This window comes from Bos javanicus, chromosome 24 (assembly GCF_032452875.1).
Source record: "Bos javanicus breed banteng chromosome 24, ARS-OSU_banteng_1.0, whole genome shotgun sequence".
In the NCBI taxonomy this organism is placed as follows: Eukaryota; Metazoa; Chordata; class Mammalia; order Artiodactyla; family Bovidae; genus Bos; species Bos javanicus.
Genome location: NC_083891.1, coordinates 61,496,556 through 61,522,322, shown reverse-complemented (window position 1 = coordinate 61,522,322; position 25,767 = coordinate 61,496,556). Strand labels below are relative to the sequence as shown.

At 48.2% G+C, this 25,767-nt stretch overlaps 1 protein-coding gene across 3 annotated transcripts in view; it reads left to right on the top strand.

Moving 5' to 3' along the window:
* Window positions 1-6,273: 6,273 nt before the first annotated feature.
* BCL2 (BCL2 apoptosis regulator) overlaps window positions 6,274-25,767 on the top strand; it is a 192,888-nt gene continuing 173,394 nt past the window's right edge. For all 3 annotated transcript variants that reach the window (XM_061400378.1, XM_061400379.1, XM_061400380.1), the window contains exon 1: window positions 6,274-7,337. In XM_061400378.1, coding sequence (XP_061256362.1) covers window positions 6,783-7,337 — 555 coding nt within the window. In that variant the 5' untranslated portion in view covers window positions 6,274-6,782. The remainder of the gene's footprint in view (window positions 7,338-25,767) is intronic.

The following is a 25,767-nucleotide window of genomic DNA, read 5'->3' as shown; positions in this document are numbered from 1 at the left end:
GGAAGGAAGAAGCGGTTCAGATCAACCTTGAGGAATGAATATGAATTTGCCACAAGAAAGCTGGGTTCCTTTCAGGGAGACAAGCATATGTGCAAGGAGAAGAGGGGAGAGACCCTGGCGTCTCCCAGAAAGCCCGTGGCGGTAACGCAGCTCCAGGAGAGGGTGAGCGGACTGGCCGGGGGGGCCGTCTCGGGGTGGGGGCCTTGGGGGGAGGTCTCGGGGGGCAGGCTTGGGCCACATCACCCCACGTGGAGGAGCTAAGGCTTCGGCCTCTGAAGACTAACTCTGAGCACAAACAGGGAATGGCTGGAATTTGTAAAGATCATGGCTCTCTGAAATTTAGGGGTGGCTGAGCCCTTGAGCTTTGGAATAAACATTCCTCAGTAGTTTGGGGGAAAAAAGTCAGATACATATTGTTATGGGTTGACTTGTGAGTCCTTAAAAGATGCTGATGTCCTCATCCTCAGAACCCCTGGATGTGATCTTACTGGGAATGGGGTCCTCACAGATATAACCAAATTAAGGTGAGGCTATTAGTGTCCTCATCCAATATGACTGGTTACCTCATGAAAATAGGAGAAAGCAGAGAAACTGGGAGAAGGCCATGGGAAGACAGTGGCATGGAGAGAAGTAGTGCAGTTGCAAGCCAAGGATTGCCAGCCTCCAACGCAAGCTAGGAAGAGGAGGAAAGATCTTTCCCTAGAGCCTTCAGAGGGAGCATGGCCCTACTGACACCTTGATTTGGGACTTTGAGGTGCCAAAACTGTGGGAGAGTAAATTTCTGCTCCAAGTCATCCAGTTAGTGGTCCTTTGTTACTGCGGCCCTAGATAACAATGGACTAACTTTGCTTTTTCTAAACGTGCTCATCGGTAGTTCATGTCTGGGAGATACTGTGTCTTGTGCTAAAGAGCATAAGAGGGGGCTTGCCTGGTGGTCCAGGCGTTAAGAATCTGCTTGCGTGTGCAGGGGACACCAGCTCGACCCCTGCTCCAGGGGGATCTCACGTGCCCCGAGGCAACTAAACCCCTGTGCCTGAACCACAGTGCTCCAGAGCCTGGGTGCTGCCACTGCTGACGCCCGAGCACCAAGAGCCTGTCTCCACGGCAAGAGGAGCCGCTGTGGCGAGAAGCCCCTGTGCGTGCAGACCTAGTCCAACAAGGAGTGAAGAGCATAGAGAATAAACGTTAGTTATTGCACATAAGAATATAAATTCTTTGCCTGTTCTCAGTACTATGGTGTTTCATGTTAATCCAACAAGAGGAGTAAGCATTTGAAAAGTATAAGTTCCTAGTCTCAGTTTATTCACTTCAAGTGCCAAGTCATTAATCTGAAAGGAAAAAAATTGCCAGGAGTGAATTTACTGTGCTTTCCTTTGTACACGTTTGCTGGCTAAATTTGCACAATACAATGATTTACCTGCACTTCACTGCCTGGTTTCAAAAGTTGTTGCTTAATTCCAAACATTTTATTGAGCTTTAGGACCCACTAAAAGTTAGCCAGGTGGGTTTCCTGGTTACATCAGGGCTTGTTGGTTTAGATCTCATAAAAGAGGTTCCTGATGAGGACACGCATGTACAGAAGAGGGAGGGGCTCTGGAGTGTAAATGAGTCAGGAAGTCTATTACTGTTACTACACTAACTAATGTGGAATTAGTATTATAACATTATCGAGCAATGTTTGCCACAAAGTATGCAAACCGTCCTAAAGCACAGGGCAGTATGTAGCATAAGCGTTTATAATGTGTAAGATACTATGTCAGTTATATCTCAGTAAAGCTGGAAACAACGTAGAAATACTCGAAATTGGAAGCTAGTCTTTTGGGTTGCTTGTCTGTGCCTGTGAGAAGTTCGTTTTAAGCAGCTCGTTTGTCGTCTTTGCGGGCTCCCTGCTTGTTTTTCCTTCCTTAGTTCAGTTTATGGATTCATTTGCACTTGTTTGCCTAACTGGTTGGGGTCATGGTTTTATTTTTAACTCTTTCATCTTACCTATTAGTTGTCAATTCCCACACAGTTAACACTATCTTTCTATTCTTGCTTTAAATAAAAATTTTAATGGTTTGGAAGAATTTGATACATACCTATATTAAATATTAGTATGTTTAGATTAGAATAATGTCCTTTTGGGTTTCATAAACTTTGGGAACATTTATATTGGTGATGAATAGACGGGGAAAAAATGGGAAAAGTGACAGATTTTATTTTCTTGGGCTCAGAAATCACTGTGGATGGTGACTTCAGCCACAAAATTAAAAGACACTTGCTCCCTGGAAGAAAAGCCATGACAAACCCAGACAGAATATTATGAAGCAGAGACATCAGTTTGCTGACAAAGGTCCATGCATTCAAAGCTATGGCTTTTCCAGTAGTCATGTATGGATGTGAGAGTTGGACTATAAAGAAAGCTGAGCACCTAAGAGTTGATGCTTTTGAACTGTGGTGTTGGAGAAGACTCTTGAGAGTCCCTTGGACTGCAAGGAGGTCCAACCAGTCCATCCTAAAGGAGATCAGTCCTGAGTGTTCGTTGGAAGGACTGGTGCTGAAGCTGAAACTCCAGTACTTTGGCACCTGATGCGAAGAGTTGACTCATTGGAAAAGATCCTGATGCTGGGAGGGATTGAGGGCCTGAGGAGAAGAGGGTGACAGAGGACGAGATGGTTAGATAGCACCTATGCTATCTAATGGACATGAGTTTGAGCAAACTCCATGAGATAGTGAAGGACAGGGAAGCCTGGTGTGCCGCAGTCCATGGGGCGGCAAAGAGTCAGCCATGACTTGGCAACTGAACAACAATATTGGTGATGAGGAGAACTTTCTGAATGATACCATTAAATATCAACCAGCAGGTGGTGAAAACTGGCAATAAAACCCTATTTGTTTGGCAGATTGGAGAATAAAGAAGGGAAGCGCAGGCCTTTGAGATGCTGGATATGCTCTCCATTCCCTGCGTCTTGTCCTTTTCTCTCCTGGTGCAAAGCTGGGAAAAGGACCAGCCGTCAGCCCTTAAAAGTGCAGGGCGTCTCGGCAAGTGAAATCCCATAGTGCCTGCATTCGAAAGGTTGTTGGAAGGCCTCTAGGTTTGTACCTAGGGCTCCTGACTCAGACTGGTGCTCCTCCGACTAGGTCACCAATACTCAGTTAATTCACACACTTCTGAGGACTGCCTGCCCTGACACTTCTGGTGGAATCTGATAAGCATGCAATCTGAATGGAGGAGTGGTTTCACTATTTTGATTGAAGGAGTACCCAGAACATTCCTAGGGAATATTTAGCCTTAGTCAAGATTAATGCAGACCTGTCCTGAGAATGTTGGATTATGATCAAGGTGCCACTTAAGTGTGGAAGAATCATCTGTGGAGTAAAGGAGAGAACGAGGCAGGCTTTCCTTCACTCGGAATGGGCTCTGTTTCCTTCTGGTCTCCCCCCTGGCAGGAGGACAGCCTGGTTCCAGCTCTGGCCTCTCGTTTCCTCACTCGCATGCTGGGTCACAAGCACTGAGGCTTTCAGTTCCTCCTAAGTAACTTCAGGAGTTAAGGCAAGTTCTGAGAAGACCCCTAACCAGGACGGGTGGCCTCAGCTTGGCTTTCCTCTGTTTCCGCGAGAACAGATCCCCAGGCCATCGCGCTTCGTCGTCACTGCTGTGGAGAAAAGGTGACGGTCCCAGCAGCTGGAAGCAGGAAGGGCCATCTTCCTTCACTCCTTGCCTGGATAAGACATTTGTACCAGGTACACATTCCTACAGGCAAGAGGTGGGCTGGCATGTTGGCTGACTGGCTTTGATAAATGAAGAAATGAAAATAATTTGCTGTGCTTATTTTACCAAAGAATGAACGTGTTGATTTTAGTCTAGGAAGGAGACCAAATACAGTGTGAGAAGGTACGCGTAGACAGGGCAGTAGTTGATCCTTGTATTTCTAAGCCCACAACAAACCAGGCTCCCGTAAGTTTTACTTGAGCCCTATCAGGTGTGAGTCGCTCAGTGATGTGTGCGCGACTCTTTGCGACCCCGTGGACTGTAGGCCGCCAGGCTCCTCTGTCCATGGAATTCTCTAGGCAAGAATACTGGAGTGGGTAACCATTCCCTTTTCCCTGGGATCTACCTGACCCAGGGATGGAACCCTGGTCTCCCTGCATTGCAGGCAGAGTCTTTACCGTCTGAGCCACCAGGGAAGCCCGATTAACTAAGCCGCCATGCTATTAGTAAACATTTTTTTCCCTGGCACTTTGTCAAAGACTTTTAGAAATAAAAATAAGCACATGCAACTTGTCTGCCCTCTGTGCTTTTTTTCTGGAGGCCATTTGTACTGATGAATTTTTAAAAATGTTTACGTATATAAAATATATATGAATGAGTATAAAAATATTAAAAATGTGTACACATACGTGTATATATAGGTTGGTGTATGTATAGATAACTCGAGAAGGTGCGGACGTCTACAACTGAGTGCTGGACAACCGGGAGGCCTTTAGAAACCCACCTGCCCTGACTGGGGCTGCGGGCCTGAAACTGCCCCGTAGGCCCCACGGCGCCTAATAACCCGGGGCCGAAATGGTTGGGAGCGAGGAAGAAAGAATCTGCCTGCAATGCAGGAGACCTGGGTTCGATCCCTGGGTCAGGGAGATCCCCTGGAGCAGGGACGGTCTTGTTGCCCGGAGAATCCCATGGACAGGGGAGCCCGCGGGCCGCAGTCCCTGGGGTCGCAGAGCCCTCCACCACCACTCGCACCGGACAGCGCTCGGCCGCCCGGGCCGTCCGTCCGCGGGCCCCGGGAGCCGCGTCTAGCCTGGGCCCGGGTGGGGTCTCCGAAGCGCGCGCTCTGCGTGGACAGCCAGGAAGCAGCTGGAAGGAAACGCGAGGCTCGGGGCTTCCCTCGCCGAGGCGCGCGCGGCGTGGCCTCTCTTCTCGGGAGGCCGGCGCCGAAGCCCCTGCTCGGGGTCAGCATCGGCCGAGTGTGGACACCCGGGGTGCGGACGCGCGCGCACTTGCAGGCGCGCGCCCGCGGCTAGAAAGGGTCCAAGCGACTCCCGGCGCCGGTTTTCTCGGTGTCCCCCGCTCCCCGCCTCTGCCCCCGGCAGCCGACCCCGGCCGCGGGCGGTTCCCCGGGCGCCCCCGGCCCCTCGCGGGCCCCGGAGACCCCGAGCGCGCGCCCGGCCGCCGCAGGCCCGAGGAGGCCCCTCGCGCGCCCACCGCGCCGCCCGCGCCCCCCACCCCGGCCGGGCGCGCGGAGCGGGCGGGGCGTCCCGGACCCCCCCATTCCCGCGGCCCCCGCCCGCAGAGCCCCCGGCGGGGCGCGCGCTCCGCGCCGGCCGCGGCGCCTTTAACCCGGCCGGGGGGGCGGCTCCGGGGAGGGCCCGTCCTTTCTTCTTTTTTTGAATGAACCGTGTGACGCACGCACAGGAAACCGGGCGGTTCGAGCGGAGAATGAAGTCAGAGGCCGGGCCCCCCGCGCCGCCCCCTTCCTCCCGCCGCCCCGCCCCGCGCCCGGTCCCCCCGCCGCCGCGAAGGTGCGGGCGCCGGGCCCCCCCGGGCGGCGTCCTCGGCCGGAGCGCGCGGCGCGGGGGCGGGGAGAGGGTGCGCGGCCCGGAGGCGGGGTGCGCCGGTGGGGTGCAGCGGAAGAGGGGTCCGGGGGGGGAGAACTTCGTAGCAGTCATCCCTTTTTAGGAAAAGAGGGGGAAAAAAAATAAAGCCCTCCCCCGCCAGCGCCGCCTCCCACCCTCGCTGCACCACACACAGCGCGGGCTCCTCGCGCTCGGCACCGCGGGGCCGGCGCGGCCAGCCTGCGTCTATCGGCAGCTCTTCGGAAAATGCATTGGCCGTTCGGAGTTTGATCCGGAGAGGATCCCCGCCCGCGTCCGCGGCTCGCCCGCCGACTCCGGCCCGGTGTTCTCTCCCCGGGGAGGCGTGAGGCGGCCCCGCGGACACAGATCCATGTGTGTGCCCGCGCGTGTGTGCGCGCGTGAAAATTGCCGAGAAGGGGAAAATCCCAGGACTTCTGCAAATACCGACTGAGAAATGGTAATTCATCCGCCGCCGCCGCTGCCTTCCGTTTGCTCGTGCTCTTGAGATCTCCGGTTGGGATTCCTACAGACTGACATTTCTGTGAAGAAGTCTAGGAATCAAACTGGAAATTCTCCTAATTTTTTGCACCCCCCTCCCCCAACTCCTGATTCATTTGGAAGTTTTCAGAGCAGCTCTAACTGGAGAGTTCTGAAGATTGAGGGAATCTTTTTGCTTTTTCATTTGTTTTCACAAAAAAGGAAACTTCACAGAGGATCATGCTGTCCTTAAAAAATACAAGTAAGTTCTTTGCACAGGAAATTGGTTTAATGTAACTGTCAATGGGAACCTTTGCGATTTTCACTTTAAGTGCATTGGAGTAAGTTTAATTTCCAGGCAGTTTAATATATTCTCAGCGTGTAACTTGTGTGTGTGCCCTGCTTTCAACCAGCGTATAGAGGGAAACGCACCTGATTTTGACTGATTAGTTTTTTAACCTTTCAGCATCACGGAGGAGGTAGACTGATATTAACAGTAATTAATAATGTGCCTCATGAAATAAAGATCCGAAAGGAATTTAAATAAAAATTTCCTGCATCTCATGCCAAGAGGGAAACACCAGAATCAAGTGTTCCGCGTGATTGAAGACACCCCCTCATCCAGGAATGCAAAGCACATCCAATGAAATAGCTGGATTATAACTCTTCACCCCTCTTGCGGGGCCGTGGGGCGGGCAGCGGGGGGCGAGAGGTGCTGTGGGACCCGGCTGCCTTTCCGCGGCGGAAGGATGGCGCACGCGGGGGGAACAGGCTACGATAACCGAGAGATCGTGATGAAGTACATCCACTATAAGCTGTCGCAGCGGGGCTACGAGTGGGATGCCGGAGACGCGGGCGCCGCGCCCCCCGGGGCCGCTCCCGCGCCGGGCATCCTGTCCTCCCAGCCGGGCCGCACACCCGCGCCCTCCAGGACCTCCCCGCCGCCGCCCCCGGCCGCCGCCGCCGGGCCTGCGCCCAGCCCGGTGCCGCCTGTGGTGCACCTGACCCTGCGCCAGGCCGGCGATGACTTCTCTCGGCGCTACCGCCGCGACTTCGCCGAGATGTCCAGTCAACTGCACCTGACGCCCTTCACCGCGAGGGGACGCTTCGCCACGGTGGTGGAGGAGCTCTTCAGGGACGGGGTGAACTGGGGGCGCATCGTGGCCTTCTTTGAGTTCGGAGGGGTCATGTGTGTGGAGAGCGTCAACCGGGAGATGTCGCCCCTGGTGGACAGCATCGCCCTGTGGATGACCGAGTACCTGAACCGGCACCTGCACACCTGGATCCAGGACAACGGAGGCTGGGTAGGTGCTCGTCTGGATGTGAGTCTGAGCGGGACACCTCGGTCCCAGTGCGGTCCGAGTGGTGGGGTGTGGCTGGGCCCAGGGTCAAGGGCAGGCCGGTGGAGTAAAACCACGTGTGTGGCCTCCCTTTCTCTTCCCCTGCAGAGAGCTCTCCCTGCCAACCCTACCGTGATCACTCCTTCCCTGGAGACATTGCTTCCCTTGAGCCAGCCACTGAGGTCCAAAGATCCAGCCTTTGCTGCTCAGTAGAATTTGGGGATAAAGGGCATCCCTTCAAGGTTTCCGAAGCTTGGGGATCCAGGGATCCCCATGATCACAGTACCTGGTGGAGTAGCTTATTGAAAAGGAGCATTTCAGGGACAACTCATAAACTGGACACCAGGCTGAGTCCTGACTATCTGCATCAGAAATAAGCTCCCCTGGGGGTTTCTGCTTTGTCCTAAGATTTGAAAACCACTGGATTAGAAGAGCAGAGTCCTCTAGAGGCCCAGGGGCCTGCCTTCTCTGACTCACTTGGTAAAATCTACCCAAAGAGGAAAACCATTGTAGCCCCTTTCCCTAGAAAACTTGGATGATTGTGAAAAGGTAAGTTGACTTCCAGAGTCTGTTGACACTGACCTCCAATTTGTGGCACGTTCATAGCGGGCATGACCTTGTGTCTTGAAGAACCCTGGGCTATGGGTGTTTGTTGCATCACTGACAGATTTCGCATTGGCCGCCTACCTTATGTTCTGCTTCTATAACTTGTGTATGATTTAGAAGTTTGCTGGAATTTTTAGAATATTTTATTTTCCACCCTAACCTACAATGCACATCGTTTGGTGGGATGCTCTGCTGGGCAAACTTGCATTCAGAGTATCTATATAAAGATAGAAGAATTGATTCTTAGCTGTGGATTCTCATGCTGTGACTTTAGTTGAAGTGATTGATGCTTGTATTTTTGAAGAACATCTGTGAGCTGTTTTTTTTTTTTTTCCCTGGTACTGTTGTGCTAGACAGTCTCTGTCATGTCACCATAAAGTTCTTTTGTGAGCATGATTCTTTGGGGGAGGAGTACAGCTCATAAGACTGAAGAAGTGTCATTGACATCTATACTTCATATCTGAAATGATTAATTTGTGAAAGAGTAAAAGAGGAATAACTCTGGTTCAAGTTTTTTGCAGACTTTTTGTTTTAATCTGAAGAGCTATCTTTGAAAAAGGATGCCATGCAGTGCTTCCTTTTACAGTCTCCAGGAGGATTACTACTATTACTATTTTATAGGACCTAACAGGAGCAAAAACCTTAGAAGTCACTACACGTGGGTTCGATTTCAAGAAGCACATTACATATTTTATACAGCTTACAAAGTGTGCTAGTATGAGGGGGCTGAAAAGAGAAAAGTCCAAGAAAAGTAGGTGACTGACATGAACACCTGACCCCACGCGACCAAAGTTGACGAAACATTGATACCACTGTTCAGTGTTTGAAAGTGAAATCCCTGTTTAATCTCTGAAATTTGTTAATAAATGCTTTTTGTGAATTGTTTGTATCTTTGAGATCCCAAATTATCAGATCTTTAGTAATTCTGGAAGAGTTCTGTAGAAGGTGTAAGGAATATTTTTGTTAAATGTTTGATTAAGTAGGTGGTTTTGTTTTTAACCACTATAACCAAGGAGGTAGGGACTTCCAGACACCAAAAGGATCATTTTGAGACCAAAGTAAAACTAACTGAACAGTTTGACTATTACATAACTTTTGTGAAAAAATATTAAAAAATGTTTCTTTCTAGTTGAAAGAAAGCCAAGGTGGTAACTGTCATGTGTCAAGTAATTCAATAAAAAGATGGGAAGCGGAGACATATGTTTATGATAGAAATTAAGATGTAATCTTGATCTTTGTTGTCAAATTGTGGTACATTAACATCTCATACAATTGAATTTTCTTTTTAAGTGAAGGCCCGCTCGTTCCTCCTTTCAAAATAGAATTTTCTTGGTAGAGCCTATCTTTGTGGTCAACAGGTATCTGAGGTTGATAAATGTAGAGGCTACATTTTATGATGCCAAACCACAATTACGTATCATAGAACATGATAAACTTTTTCTTGACAAAACCTCTTATAGTAAAAATAAATCATATAGAAGCACAAATTGCTGACGGTGAAATGTGTAGCGTTCAGGACAACATAGAGATGGATGGCTAAGTAGGAAAACAAAGGACTTTGGCAGAAAAAAGTGTGAGGAAATGCTATCATAAATGGACACTTTGGAATAATAAAAGAGGCAGTATTATTTGAGAAGTATGTTTGGGAGACTGATTTACATGTCCTTTCCAAAGATGCATTATGAACCTAAGTTTTTATTTTGAGCATTTGGCATCCAGACAGATTTTCCTCCCAATTTGCACCAATCAGAGTTGCTTCTCTCATAACACGTGTTGTGCGGCATAAAGGACTCGGTGAGGATGAGCAAGTTTCAGAGGAGAGCTGGCACATTCTCTTGACGTTGGACAGTAACTTGCACTGCTTACAGGACTCAGTGGATCAGCCCATCTGCTGAATCTGTTCTGATGGGGGCTTTAGACTCAAAGTCACACTTGTTCTTTGCTGCTGCTGCTTCGGAGGCTGAGGGAGAATGGTTTGCATTCCATGCTCCGTAAGCTGCAGAAAGCAGGGCGTGGGATGGTAAGTGTCTGAGAGGTGGTCTCAGAAGTCTGCACGTCACACAAACACTGGAGAAGAGACTGGCTGTGGAGTGGACGAGGCTCTATCCCTGAGTCTGAATAAAGCATCCAGAGGGAGCAGGATAGCAGAGCAGCGAGACAGCAGTGGCTCTAGGAAGCGTCTGAGACCTGCCCCTCCACGTTTGGGAGCTCGAGGGCGTCCCCTGGGAGCGTCTTGGAGGAGTGGCACCTCAGGTCCCACCCAGAGCCTCTGAGTCAGAGCCTGTGGTTCGCACGTCTACAGGTGTTGGGGTGCACGGGGGGGTTAGAGGTGCTGACTACCATCACCGACCACTGATTCCCGTGACGTCTTTTAGGAAAAACGAGAGTCCGGGAAGGGTCCTGCAGCGTCCCCTTCCAGTGGCCTCCTGGGATCCGTGGTGGTACCTAGGATGCCAAGCACATCTGGCATCTGCTAGACGGGCTGAGCTTTGGAGGAGAGAGGCTGGAATGCTGTAGAGACAGGAGCGGAATGATCACAAGCTCTGACCTCTCAAGGATGTTTTCTGTGGTAACTATATAATCTGTGGGCCTTCCTCGGTGGCTCAGCGGTAAAGAATCCACCTGCAATGCAGGAGACAAGGGTTCCGTCCCTGAGTCAGGAAGATCCCCTGGGGGAGGGCATGGCAACCCACTCCAGTCCTGGCGGGCTACAGTCCATAGGGTCAAAGAGGGTTGGACATGACTGAAGCCGCTGAGCACAAGACAATATGTACTCGCACTGGTGGCCCCGTTGAAGTGAGATAGCTTTCCCACTCCAGTTCAAGACAGGAAACTTAACTCTTAATGGCTATATTCAGTATTGCTTTATCCCCTTGTAACTCAGTTCAAATTTCTGTAGATTAGGGGCCCTGGGACCACTTCACGGCCAAGGTGGCTTTTGCAAGCACAGGCTTGAGATGTAGGCAGGTTTATGGTGAACGGTGCACTCTGAACTGAGAAACGTGACCTTTTGCTTCATGTCTTAGGAGAGCGGGAGACGTCTGACAACTGCAAGGAAAAGATGCTTTAATAGGCGATTGGCTTCCTTCTGTTGAGATGGTGGGGCAGCTTTTTTTGTGTGCTCATGTTTTGGTCTCTGTGGTTTAGGAAGACAGGAACTTGCTTCTCCACATCCAGTAGAGGTTGGCTTCCTTTTTGTTAGTTGGTCGGCAAGCAGTTTCTCTTTTCTGTGCATGCTCCACATCCACTCAAACACTCGATTAGCTGGAAAGCAAGACCGTTCTCAGGCCAGTGTACAAAATTCATGAGAAAGCATCGTTTTCAGTGGTTAAGCATTAGCTGCTTAAGGCCAGTTTTGGCAGCAAAATGATAGGGTTAAAAATAGCCCAAAGACGATCTGGTCTTAGATAATGTATTTAATGATGAACTTTCCTTGGGAAAGTGCATCTTTCTGCCTGCGAAGAATCATATGACCCCTTTCAATAATTTATTTGGTAGAGAAAAGATACATTAGGGCTCCTAGAGTTTGCAGTCATGTGCTGTTGAGCAATCACATTTGGGGACTTTTGTAAAATTTGACAGTTCACTCAGTTCTCTTTTCTGTTTTAGGGCTTTTGTTGCTGTTTAGTGTCAGTCGAAAACATGGCTTTCTTCTGTGCATCCTGTTACTTTTAGCTGTGCTTTCTAGTGAGAACGGATTGATCTTTTTAGCAATCCTTGGTTGAACCGGTACATTTCAGAGTCCCTAAATGTCATTAGGCTGCATAGTACACCAGGTAACAGAAAGCCACGTTTTTTTTTAAGCCAAACTCTTATAGTTTGTCTCTTCTCCCAGTCCTAGTCAGCGTTTTGGAGGCTGATAAGCCCACTCATAAAGCACGTGTGTGGGTGCTGTGTTGTTAATAGCAGTCTGCCCCACTCAGCGCACCCCACACCGTTGCTGGGGTCCTCCGTCACACCCCACACCCATTGCTGACGTCCTCCGTCACACCCCACACCGTTGCTGGGGTCCTCCGTCACACCCCACACCCGTTGCTGGGGTCCTCTGTCACACCCCACACCATTGCTGAGGTCCTCCGTCACACCCCACACCGTTGCTGGGGTCCTCCGTCACACCCCACACCGTTGCTGGGGTCCTCCGTCACACCCCACACCCGTTGCTGGGGTCCTCCGTCGCGTCTCCGCAGGAGCAGCGTTTCAGCGGTGGTGCAGCATTTGTGCTAGAGAAGCAACACTGTCCTTGTAGTGTGCGACTAAGAAGGTTTTTTTACCCCCAGAGATACATTGTGTTTGAGGTTCAAAGGTTCTGTTAAGCCTTTTTAAAGTCATCTAATAGCGCCTGACTCAGGTATGGCGGTAACCTCGCACGCTGGCCCCCTTCCCCCAGCTTCATACAGGGGACCACTCGGAGAAGTGAGCCCAGCACGGGGCTCTTCTTTCATCCCTCTTGGTCTGATTCAAACCAAGTGAGTGCGTGAGGTTGAAACAGGATTAAGGATGAAAGTTAGCCGAGGACAGGGATGGCTATTCAGCAGACCTGACTGCACGTCCCCTCTGTGCCCAGTCCTCGGTCAGGTCGGGCTGAGTCCTCTCTGTGCCTGGTCCTGGGTCAGGTCAGGCTGAGTCCCCTCTGTGCCCGGTCCTGGGTCAGGTCGGGGTTCAGGGAGGAGGGCGTTTTCCCTGCCCTGGTTGCTGTCACGAGCTGGGGCTGGAGATGTCGTGAATTCTGTTGCCACCAGCCCAATGAGATGATTCTAAACTCTCAGATTTAGAGGGGGAAAAAAAAAAAGCTAGTATGTGTTATTTTGCATACACTTCAGTATTTGTCTGAAAAAGTTATTTCTAACCATATGGCTATTCATGTGTGCATTAGGCCTGATTTAACTAGAGAGGAATATAGATAATTTGAAAAAATACTGTGTTACACAGACATGTGCTTAAGAGAACTGAAAGGCAAGGGGAGTTCCCTTGTTAAATATTTACCCATTAGGCGCTGTTTATACATATTATGAAGACTTAATAAACACTAGTCTGCAGTTTTTAAAGTATTTCATTAATTCTTTTTCAGTAAGAGACAATCAAGCTCTGATGAAGATGGTTGGAATAGATTAATTTGAAGAACTATCTTTCTTAAATCGTTCTGGTATGCAGAAAAGTCAGAGTTGATTTGAACCAAAACAGGGGAGAGATGAAAAGAAAAGCTTTGGTTTTGGCTTGGTTTTAGATTCTAGTCCTGTTTCTGTTTGTTAAGAGGCTTCTCTTCCAAAACTCTACATACGGAAATTCCTAGTCCACCGTGACATTCCTGTTCCTGAAGAGCAGGTGTTTACCATCTAACGTCTTTTATTCGTGGTCGTCTTTCTCTAATGAAGGTTGTAAAACTTTCGAAATCACGACAAAGCCATTTTCGTTTCTAAAAGTATTTTTGTAGATTGCTGCTTGTTCTGATCTGCTCGATTCTGTAGTGCCAACATGATTTCTCTGCTCTTTATTTGTCAGACAAAAGATAAACCCAGCTGTCCTTCCGTGAGCACGATGACGGGGTGTTTGTTTCTCTCTCTCCTGAGCCACGTGGGCTTTCTCATCAGGACCTACCCCCCTCCACCCTGCACCAGCCTCCATCACTGACCCCTACCTGCCCATCATCCCACGCTGGGGGACCTGCAAGGTCAGCTCCTTGTGAGCCTCTAGCACGTGAAGGGGGGCTCACCTGAAGGAACGAGCACTGTGTCTGGATAGCAAGGGAGAGGGGCAGGAAAGGGGTCTGTCCAGGCTGGAGTATCTGAACCCCATCTGCATTCTGGCCACAAGCAGCCAGGCAAGGAAAAATTCTGTGATCAGATATGATGGCTTTCCCTCCAGAGACCATAAATTCCAACCCTGTGCAGGAAAAAGATAGGATCTGCTGGAAGAGTGTACTGGCTCCGATCTCTGCAGTGGGAGACTAGAGTGGGGCTGATACTGTAGCCTGAGATGAAGTTTCACTAACTCAACGCAGCTAAAATAGCTTATACTGAAGACTACTTCCCCAAACACCCTCTTAAGCATGTTAGAAAGGGAATCTCCCTGCCATGCTGGTGTGGCCGTTGGTAGCAGTTATAAACGCACTAAGGGCTACTTGGCTGATTTTCTCAGGCGATGGACCAGGTTCTATGAGAAAGTTCCCTGATATTTCCATTCTGCTCCTTGTTTTGCCTTCAGAATTTCAGAGATCGAGCCACATTCCATTTTCAGTTAATAATCAGCTCATCTGTGCTCTGGAGCTTCAGCATAACGAGTCAGCTTATGACCAGCCCCCTCACCTCTCTATTCCTGGGTCCTAAAACCGACCCAAGGATCCGTGGTATCAAGTGAAGCTGAAATTTTCCAAGGGAGATCTTACTGTTGAGAACAATCCATCTTTATTGTGACAGTCCCAATTACTGCATTTCTGTATTTTCAAACTGTCTTTTCTTAAGCTGCAGAAGAATATGGAGAGTTTCTGACTTCTGGTGCTTGGAGTGCCCGACCAGGCATCAACGTTGTGGGTTGTCTTTTCTTGACTTTTTCCAACTCTTCTTCACCAATACTCAGATTTCTTCTGCTTTAAGCACGATGAATGTCATACCTATGTGTTACCTCAGAAATAGAATTTTCGAAGAGCATATGGGATAAGTACTTAGTCCCCTTAGTTCAGTGCCTCCTTACAATTAGCATAGGAATAAAATTAATTGCATCATTATATCATCATATTTAGATATTGATATTTTATTTCTTGAGGGAAAAAGATCTATAAAGGATGTTCGTTGACACCTCTAAGTCTAAATTTCAGGACTGTCTCCTCCCATTTTCTTTATGAATTCCTGCCAGGATTGTCTTTCTTGACTTCTCTCTTTTTAACACTGAAAATTTTTACAGGTGGTTTGAAGCTATTTTCTAACAAAATTGTAAATATAATAATGCAGAGTCACTTACTATTTAAGTGACAACATAAGAAGAAAAATGATGTGAAGAAGTCTTAATCAAGGAAAATGAGCAATTGTTTGCAAATCGTAACCACGAGGAGTTCCTAGCAACGGGCAGTGATGGGAACGGAAGGGTTTTAAAGATCCTGCTATTGTGTAGGGCACGGACACTGCCTATTTCCATTGAAAAAAATTTATTGAAGGCTTACTATGTGCAAAACTCTATGCCGAGTGTTTCACTTGAGTGAAAAATGTGGAAGATAACCTTTGCATCTAAGGAACTCTCTGACCAGTAGTGAGACTGAGATAAGTGCTGTGTAAATTGCTGTAATCCTTGACACGCTTCAGTGGACTGCCATCCGGTCCAGCCAGAGGGGATCTGGCTGAGTTGCATGCAGGAGATGATGGGTAGGAGATACAGGGGAGGGCAGGCCGGGTAGCTGAGCTGGAGGAGGCAGGACAGGTGGGAATGCTTGCGGCATCACTGGGGGGTTAAGAGTCTGACTGGCCTGGGGCATAGAGAGCCCTGGTGAGCTAAGACTGGTCCTAAGTCTGTGTTTAACTTGGTAGATGTTAAAAGGGTTATTGAAAGCGTTCTGAGTCAAGGCGGGATGTGTGGGCTTGAGGAGGATGACAGTGGCTGAGGCTGGACTGTGGGAGCCAGGAGGGAGGCCTGCATCACGGCGGCTGGGGAGTGGGGACCCGGAGGACTGAACGGACCGAACGTGAGCAGGGAGGCAGGGGAGGAAGCAGAGGCGCGAGTCCAAACCCGGGCTGTTTCCCAGAAAACAGCGGTGGTCCTTCAGAGAGCAAGGAATGCTAAGAAACGTGACTGGTGGGATAAATGTGATGGAATGAATTTTGGACAATTTCAACTTGAGCTCCTAAGAGAATCCTCATCGCTCAGTCATATCCGACTCTTTGTGACCCCATGGACTACAGCCCGCCAGACTCCTCTGTCCATGGGATTCTCCAGGCAAGAATACTGGAGTGGGTGGCCATGCCCTCCTCCAGGGGATCTTCCCGACCCAGGGATCGAACCTCTGTCTCCTGCACTGCAGGTGGATTCTTTATCACCAAGCCACCTGGGAGTCCCCCTGCTCCCCGCCAATAGGATGCCCGGGTGGGAATGCCCCGTGGCAGTTGGTCTTAAGGATCAGGAGCTCGAGAGAGACTCTGAGGCTGGAGTACGCTCTGCCTTTTCCCAGTCCCCGTCGATCGCCCGTTTCCCTTCTTCATTTCCCAGCCTGGTCCTGGCTTCCGCTGCTGGCTCTGCCTTCTTTGATTACTGCTGCTTCCACAGCACCTTCCCGCCAAAGTCCTCTGTAGGCATCTAGCGATTGAATGGAGGTGTTTACCTCGAAGTTTTACGCTTCAGAGCTTGGCTCTCCACTACTGGTTGCCTACTTAAAAGATCATTCACTGAGTCAGAGTAGTGTTACCCCAGCATCCCTATAGCATCCTCCCTTTGTAGGGATCTTACACGGTCAAGGTGTTCTCCTTCATTGGCACTTTCTCACTTGATAAAATAGTTCTGGGCCTTGCCTGGCGGTCGAGGGTTAAGACTCTGAGCTCCCACTGTAGGCGCGTAGATTCAGTCCCTGGTTGGGGAACTAAGATTCCGGATGCCTCACATGCACCACAGCTCCCCCGCCAAAAAAACAAGAAAAGAAACAGTCCTCCTATCGCATTTAAGCTGCACCCAGCGTAGCAGCTAATAGGTGTGCGCAGTGACTGTTGATTGAATAGATGGATTGTGACAGAGGCAATTTTTAGTCTAGTTTTTATTTATTTTATTTTTGGGTCTGTTGGGTCTGTATTGCTTTGTGCAGGCTTTCCTCTAGTGTCATCTAACGGGCTGCTTTTTGTGGTGGTGTTGGGGCTTCTCAGGCTGTGGCCTCCCGTTCTGTGGTCCCCAGGCTCTGGAGCACAGGCTCAGTAGATGCTGGCACACAGGCTCAGCTGCTCCGCGGCCTCTGGGATCTTCCTGGACCACGGATCGAAGCGGTGTCCCCCGCCCTGGCCGTCGGATTCTCATCCACTGGGCCAGCAGGGAAGTGGGATAGAGGGGCTTCGAACATCAAACTCAGCCTCACGACTACTGTCCCCACCTATTCTATAGGCACATGTGTCCCACTCCATGATGTCCCATTAGAGGGATGTGTGTGTTCCCTTGGTTCTGACACTGAAGCTCCAGTACTTTGGTCACCTGATGAGAGGAGCCAACTCATTGGGAAAGACCCTGATTCTGGGAAAGATTGAAGTTAGGAGGGGAAGGAGGTGGCAGAGGATGAGGTGGGTGGATGGCATCACTGACTCGATGGACATGAATTCGAGCAAACTCCAGGAGATGGTGAAGGACAGGGGAGCCTAGCGTGCTGCAGTCTATGGTGTCACAGAGTTGGACACGACTTAGCAACTGAACAACAACAAAAAGATGTGTCCAAATGTCCTGTGCCACTGATCTGTTGAGGTTTAGTAGCAGCAAATGAAGAAAAATACCTAAGTGTTTTAATTTCACCCATCATTGAATTGAAAAAGTAGGTCATTCATACCTGAAAAGAAATCCTTTAGATTTTGCTTTATATTAAACATTGAACTTTCATAAAAGTCCTTAATGCTAGTATTAGAGACCCTTCAGTTGCCTCGTTGTATCTGTTTATATAAAAACTACACGCACTCGGTCTGCACATATGTGCACGTGTCAGTCACTCAGTCGTGTCCGACTCTCTGTGACCCCATGGACTGCAGCCCGCCGGGCTCCTCTGTCCTTGGGGATTCTCCAGGCAAGAAGACTGGAGTGGGTTGCCATGCCCTTCTCCAGGGGATCTTCCCAACCCAGGGATCGAACCCAGGTCTCCTGCATGCAGGCAGGTTCTTTACCGTCTGAGCCCCAGGGCAGCCCTGTATATGCACAGCTGCTCTCAGTTCTGCTGTTCTATGTCTCAGACCCAGTTCAGACAGTCTTGACGTCTAGGATTATTTTCATTTTCTTACCGTTTAAGAAAGAGGACTCCTGCATGGTTCTCACGGTGGGGAAAAGTGGTTTCTCCTTTCTTATCAACATGGTAGCGCAAGTATGAAAGAAGTGTGCCATGAAGTCACGAGGGCAAGTGGCCCCCTAGTCGTTCTCCCTGGAAAACAAGCAGCAATGGAAGGTGGGAGTCAGTGCAGCTCAGTGTTCCCAGGGGAGACAGCACCCGGGATTTCATTTCCCCAGACACTGACCACCAGGAAGACCACCCAGGGGTGGCAGGGAGCAGCCCACTGGCCTGGCAGCCTGGGGCTCGGTTCTCTGTTATGGCTGAAGCAGACATCACAGCTCTCTGTGGTTTCTAAGAACTGGTGGAATTTGCATGTTGAGAATCCTCGTTCCTTGGCATGAAGCAGACTCAAAAGCATCGTTGCTCATCATTTGTCATCTGTTGGAGAAAGAGCGTGTGATTTGTTTACTTGTAATGAAGCTTGACCATACTTCTCCAGGGGCCTTTGCAAGAAGGATGTGTCAGCTTACAGACCTGTCCCCATGAATAAAACCACAGGCAAATGCTCCCCCCATCTTCCCTTCTCCCCTCTCATTTCTGTGCTTTATGTCCCCACTGCCGGGCCCTCTTCAAGGGCTTATCTGTGGGTGAGTTCAGAAACTTCAGATGATAAAGGACACCCAGATAATTGGCCGGTTCTCCAGAGTGTCTGTCCCCTCAGCTGCTGCCAGATTCCCTCTTAATGAGTCCGTGCAGTGACGGTGGGGTCTGAGCTCCTCCAGCTCCGTGGGAAAATGAGCTTCCCTGCATTGTAACAGCTTGTGGCTCGGGGGGAAAATGACAGCCATTGCACAAGTTTCCTTTGAATGTAGTTTTCTTTCCCATAAATGATACTTAGAGAATACACTTAAGGGGTTATTAGTTTTCTATTTCATGCTTGGCCTGTGTGTGAGAATAACACAAGCTGTCACTGCAAATCAGCAGCTCCACACGCTTTGTCAGGTTAATGTGAGCATTTAATATTTGGCTCGATTAAAAATTAACTGATGAAAGTACATGTCCAGTGGAATTTGAAAATGCCTTTTGTAGGGACTGTTGGAAGGGCATGGCCAGTGAGTAAATCAGTGGTTTGCAGATGTGGAGACTTTGGGGAAATTCAGTACAAGTTGAGACACTTGACTCTTCCTTCAAGCGTCTCTACCTGTTTGGCTTATCGTGAAGTTGAAACAGACGTCCTCGTTCATGTTAGAATGGACCCACTTGCATCTCTGTGCTTTCTGGTAAAAGAGTGCGTGTGTGAGCCTACAATTGAAGCAGACAGAGCAAGAAATGGGTTATTCCTTTATCCCACTTTTTTTTTTTTTTGAGTTGACTGCACGCTGTAGGCCAGCTTGGAGAGGGGATAGCTGGAGTCTAGGCGGTAGAGTTCATTCGACAGCGACTGTAGGAGCACAGGCGGGTGCTGGGGATGAAGACGTGCGCCCCTGTCTCAGCATTTATCAGAGTTGGCAGGTCCTCCCAGGACAGGTGCTACAGAGGCTGGGCTGGGGGCAGAGTGCCTCCAGCAGGCAGAGCCCAGGGACAGAGGGGTCCAGGCTGGCTTGAGGGTGGGACCCTTGCCTCCAGCACAGGCAGGGGGTGAGGGTTCCGTCCCTGCTCAGGGAACCAGGACTACCTGCCCGCCTGCCCGCGGCACCCTGCCAAAAAAGCAGGTGAGGCTGGAGGGTACCTCCATGAGGGGTTTATTCCGGAAAAATTACTCTGGCTCCACTCAGCTAACGAGGCCAGTGATGTTACTGGCCCAGGAGCCCTGCAGACCCTGGGAGCCGACAGACAGACGTGCAGCGAGGACCGCGAGGAGCCGCTCGCTTGGAGCCACGACTGGACTGGAGAGACTTGTAGGAAGATGTGCAATTGCCTGAATGCCTCAAAACATCACTCGTGTCCTCTTCAGTTCTGGTGGTCTTTTTCCTCTAGTCGCTTTGAAAAGAATACGGTCAGTGTTCTGGTTATATATGAGTAGTTTTTAAATTTCCCATTCTCTTAAATCCACACTGCCATATTGAAACATTTTTAGTTAGAATTCACAAAAATCGTGAATCTTTTTGTTACAATGCGGTAATTCTTCATTAACAATCAGTTACTAAAGGTGTATTTGAAGAAAGAATTCAGTTAGGAAAGGCAGGTTTCCTAGAGTTGTGTTTCCAGGGGAAAACATCACAACAGTGGTCTCTTGCCTTGATGGTGTATTTTAAATTTTCCAAAGGAGCTTCGAATCTGTTGGCCCATTTCTTTTTTTTTTTTTTTTGGCCCATTTCATCTTCACAAAACTCTAGGCAGAGCGGGGTTATGTTCCCACTTCTCTTCGCCTTTCCCTCCCACACCCTTTTTATTATTTGTTTATTCACACATGAAGAGAAAACGTTGACTCACAAAGCTACAGGAGACCCAGTAAGTCCAGAGAAGCAGGAGTTCAGCGCGACTCAAGAGTCCAGGAGATACTTCTCTCTGCGCTGCTTCTCAGAGTCTGTTTTCATAAGGACACCGGATTTCTTAATAGAAACCTAAACGAGTGCATCTGATTTTGGACAGTAGTATCCTTTACTGCTCTTTATCTCAAGCACTTTCAGGAAAAGTAAAACGTGGTCTCAACATTTCAGGTTACTTTGAGATGTGTTCTGTGTGAACGGCAGAGGGACGTCTCATGTTTGCCACAGGACGCTCTTGAGCTGGGTGCTCTTGACCTTGAAACTCCTCGGGTCAGTAATGCAGTGAATGTGAGAATTTGCTAAATCGCCACGTGAGGGTTCTGGAAGACAGCCCCTTTCAGCAGGGGGCAAGTGGGATTGTATGAATGTAAGTGATTGCTGCTGGCTGGCACCTAACTAGCAATCTGTGGTTTTATTTACTTTTAAGATCAGCCTCCTGTCTTTAGGGAACCAACATCAATTTGGTGAGTGAAGGGTTTTTTGAACTGAAACAATGATGGTGCTTTGATCAGTAGAATTTCCTGAGTTCCTAAGGGGCATGTGGATTATACTTCAGTTCAACTTTGTTCATTCAACGAATAATTTAAGAGTGCTGGATCTGTAACAGAAATCACGACAGCCAGGGACTGTCTCTCATTCCTCTGTGAATCCAATGTTGCGGGGAGGGCAGGACAGTAAACAGGCAAGTGGTTGACAGTATAATAAATACTGAGGCTGCTGCTGCTGCTAAGTCACGTCAGTCGTGTCCGACTCTGTGTGACCCCATAGACGGCACCCAACAGGCTCCTCTGTCCCTGGGCTACAGCAAAGCAAAAACAGGGGATTAGGTACAGGAGTGCTGATGGGGGAATTTAATGTCTTGTATTCATTTCTGAGTTTTTCCAGTAGTATTGTTTTTTACCCAGAGGATGAGTGATTTTTCATTTTTAAAAAAATTTTTATTTTATGTTGAAGTATAACCAATTAACAATGTGATCATTTCAGGCAAAGGGACTCAGCCGTATAAACGTATTCATTCTCCCCCAAACTCCCCTCCCATCCAGGCTGCCACACAACACTGAGCAGAGGTCCCTGGCTGTGCAGCAGGCCCTTGCTGGTGATCCGGTTTAAATGCAGCAGTGTGCCCATGTCGATCCCAGTCTCCCCAAGTATCTCTTCCGTCTGTCCTTCCCTCCTGGCAGCCCTGAGCTCATTCCCTATGTCTGTGAGTCTGTTTCTGTGTTATAAATAAGCTCATTTGTATGTTTCTTTTTATACTGTGCATATAGGGGATGTCTGTGCTGTGTCTCCTGCTCTGTCTGACTGACTTTACTCGGTGTGACAGTCTGCAGGTCCATCCACGCTGTGGCAAACGACATGTTTGCATTATTTTTAATGGCTGAGTAATATTCCATTTATGTATGTGCCATGTCTTCTTTATCCTGAATGCCTCTAAAAAAGTAACAGCTGAGAACATGGTGTTGTATCTTAAAGTGAATGCCTCTCTCTCTCTCTCTCTCTCTATATATATATATATATATATATTACATAATACAGCCTGCATATGAGTTTAAAATGGGTGTCCATGATCAATACAGGATTAAAGAAGACCTGCTGTCTTTTAAATTTATTTTTATTTTTTGGCCGTGTCACCTGGCATGTGGGATCTCAGTTTCCCAACCAGGACTCAGACTCACACCCCTCATTGGAAAGCGGGTTCCTAACCGCTGGAACACCAGGGAAACCCCGGACCTACTATTTTTGGCTCAGTGCCTGGAGCGCTTTCCCCGATACCCCTGCCAATCCTGCCACACCCCTACTTCCATTCCCCCCACACTGGTCATTGGCCTCAGTCACTGGGAGTCAGGAGGAAGGAAGGAAGCTGATATTAATTGGACCTCAACATGTGCCAGCCTCTGAGTTTAACACCTTTATGGATAGAAGATTATTTAACCCCAGTAACCTCCCCTCTGACGGTAGGAAGTAGAATTATGGATGAGGAAATAGAGGTTCTGCAAAATCAAGTCACTGCCTAGTAAGAGGCAAAACCAGATCCTTTTTTAGGCCATCCAAGTGGTCATTGATAGCCTCTGAGACGTCAAGAAACTTTTTAAAATCTAAAAGCAGAAATTATGAAAAATAACAATCTGATGCATGTGACTTTTTGGTTTCTTTTGCATCTTTTTAGGAAGCCAGTTAGCCGTCTTTATTTTAGTAACTAGGAGGTGAAATCTTTCACTCTATGGACTTTTAAAGTTCTTTTATAGTTGAAAAGAGAGAGAGAGAGAGAGACGCACATACAGAGAAACAAAGTGTTTCTTCTGTCTCTCTCCTCTTTGGCTCCAATAGTCTGTATAAATAGCCTTTGAAAAATACGTAGTAATCACTGTTTCATACCCAGACCAGACACCTGATTCAGAAACCCTCCCCAGGGCCCGCGTGGGGTGGGGTGTGTGTGTGTGTGTGTGTGTTGGAATAACAAACCCACAGTGCTTTCCTGGTTCAAGAGAAATGATCTCACTGTCCAATTGTAACCTGCCTAATGCCTTCATCAAAACAGGGACGAGTCTGCGGTTTTACCCCTGGTTTGATCCTTGGCCCTTCACTGTTCTTATTTTAGGCATGACCTTCATGTTTTTTCCAAGAGTCCAGAGTTGGAATGACATGTTACTACCCTTTACAAGATGACGATGTATCTGTTTTTATGTTTAGCTGTAAATTTTATTCTACTCATAAACAAACCCACCTCCAGCAACTGTGGTGCATCAAGAGAGAGTTCTTTCCGTCCTCCTCGGTGTGATTGGATACATTTGGCCTAGAACAGCACAGTGTTTCCAGCATAACATTCGAACAGGATGCTGTGTTGATCTCAGGGCTCAGGGAGTGTCCGCATGGGCCAGGAAACTATTTTCTTAAAAGAAACTAAAACACCAAATTCTGACAAGATAGGAAACTCTTACTAGGCTCCTTATGAAACTCTTCCCCACCCCCACCGCAATCTCATTAATTGTTGTATCTCTTGATGTTATTAAACATGTAGAGATGGAATGTTTAATTTTAGGTTCATGTACAGAGTGAAATAACTCAAATTCAAGAGGGAAAAAAAAAAAACAGTTTTAAGAGGTTTGCTTAATAAAGCATTATAACTTTTAGAGTAGACCTTCATGGTATTTCATAAGGAAGCAAAAAAGGAAGGGGAATTATTATTCAGGCAGAGGGACAATAGTAACCTTTCATTAAGTGAGACAGAGTTCAGCATCAAACCCTCCAAGCCCTGGGTTCTGTGTTTGCCAAACTGACGCGCTACCAGATACGCCCCTCTCTCATGGACCAGACTGCTTTCAGAATGCTGTTCCAACATAACCTGACGTGTTTCGTTTATAAGCTCTCACCCAATGGTATGGTATTTTGAAAGGCTGCCTCTGCTCTTTTACAAATCCTCAAACATCCCAGGGACTCCAGATATTTGGGATCTTTGTTCTCTTCATGACCAAGTACGTGACCTCAGGGTTGTCTGGCTGGACCTCAGGATGAGAGGAGGCTTTGGAGTCTGTGTCCAAGACGGGCTTCCTGGCCTCCTCTGCGCCAGCTCTCCCTGGGATTATCCATGGTGCCCTGGGGACTGGGAGAGCACCCCTTTGTCACCAGTATCGTTACTTGTGAGCGAAAGGCCTTTGGGACTGCAGACGCCATTCACGCCTTCAGAGACTTCTGTTTTGGTGATTCTGATGATCCTCAGGCCAAATAGGAACAATTTCAACCCCTGCCTTGCAGAGGGATGTCACAGAGTTCATCACATAAAAGCACGTGACGAATAAAAGCATGGCCATCATTCTTAAGAGGTTTGATCTAAAATACATATATACATGTATTACGTATCTGTGCATATGTGTGTGCATCTAGTGATAAATACATATATACATGTATTACATATCTGTACATATGTGTGTGCATCTAGTGATAAATACATATATACATATATTACGTATCTGTACATATGTGTGTGTATCTAGTGATAAACCACACGTAACTAAAATGCACCATTTTGGTCATTTCTGGGCACAGTTCAGTGCTCTAATACGCACGTTCACACCATCATCCGGGGCTTCCCTGGCGGCTCAGACGTGAAGAATCTGCCCGCAGCGCAGGAGACCGGAGTTCAATTCCTGTGTGGGGAAGATCCCCTGGAGAAAGGAATGGCAACCCACTCCAGTTTTCTTGCCTGGAGAATTCCATGGAGGGAGGAGCCTGGTGGGCTAGGGAGATATAAATAGTATTTACCTCTAGGGACTGTCGTGACAATTAACAAGTGAATACATGCACAGCCCCTGGAGTAGTGCCTAATACACAGTTATCACTGTATAAATCATAACCATTGTTACAATAAAAACAATTTCGAGCTGTGCCATCATTCATGCCCAGAACTTTTCGTCGCCCTGAGCGCCTCCTCCCGCTAGGTGCAGGGAGCCACCGTCCTGGGTTCTGTCTCTATGAACGTGACTACACTGGGTATCTCAGGTAGGTGGAATCATACAATGCTTGTCCTTTTGTGTCTGGTTTATTTTGCTTAATGTAATGTTTTCAAGGTTCATCCATGTTGCAGCATGGCTGGGAATTTCATTTGTTTTTAAGGTTGAATAATTTTCCACCCAATTAAAAAAAAAATACATCTTCTCTCAAGGTTAGTTATCATTTTTCCCCAGCCAGTAGAAACTGTGGATATAGTTAATTAGCACTGAGTTGGCAGAGGAGGCCAGCAAATTATTGAAAAATTATTTCTAAGAGTCTGATTGCAAGGAACAAGATAAAAATGCTATTAAGATTAGCCATGGAATAAAGAGCACGGCCGTGTGAGGCTCCTCTGTGTGGGGCAGGCAGTAATGAAGATCTCGGCGCCCCTGAGGTTATCAGTGGGATGTGAGCGGGGCGGTCTTCCTTACTCCCGAGGATGCTGCTGCCTCATCAACGCAGGCTTCGTTTCCATAGGAAGAGTTGAAGAGTTCAGGGAAAGTGGGTAATAAGATTCAGAAGTACTTCTGAATCTTATCCATTCTGAATTGTTATTTATTTATTTATCTTTTTAAGATTAGGCTTCAGTCATCTGAAAAATCCACTTAAGTGAAATGATTCATTCCAGAGAGTGAAACAGAGGAAGGAAAGCAGTAATGGTGTAAAAAAAAAATTGAAAAAGACCGAAAGACCTTAAATGATTTTTATTTACCTGCTGTAATTTTTCTTCTCCTGCCTCGTTTTTTTGAGTGGAGAATTAGTAGGAACTCACCCAAGTGGCTGTGACTGTTGTGACTTCTGAGGGCGCTTTTGCTGTCTCGCTGCACTTCAGTCTTCCTCTCCGTGCACACATTACATCGCTGGCATATTTAGAAGAGCCACG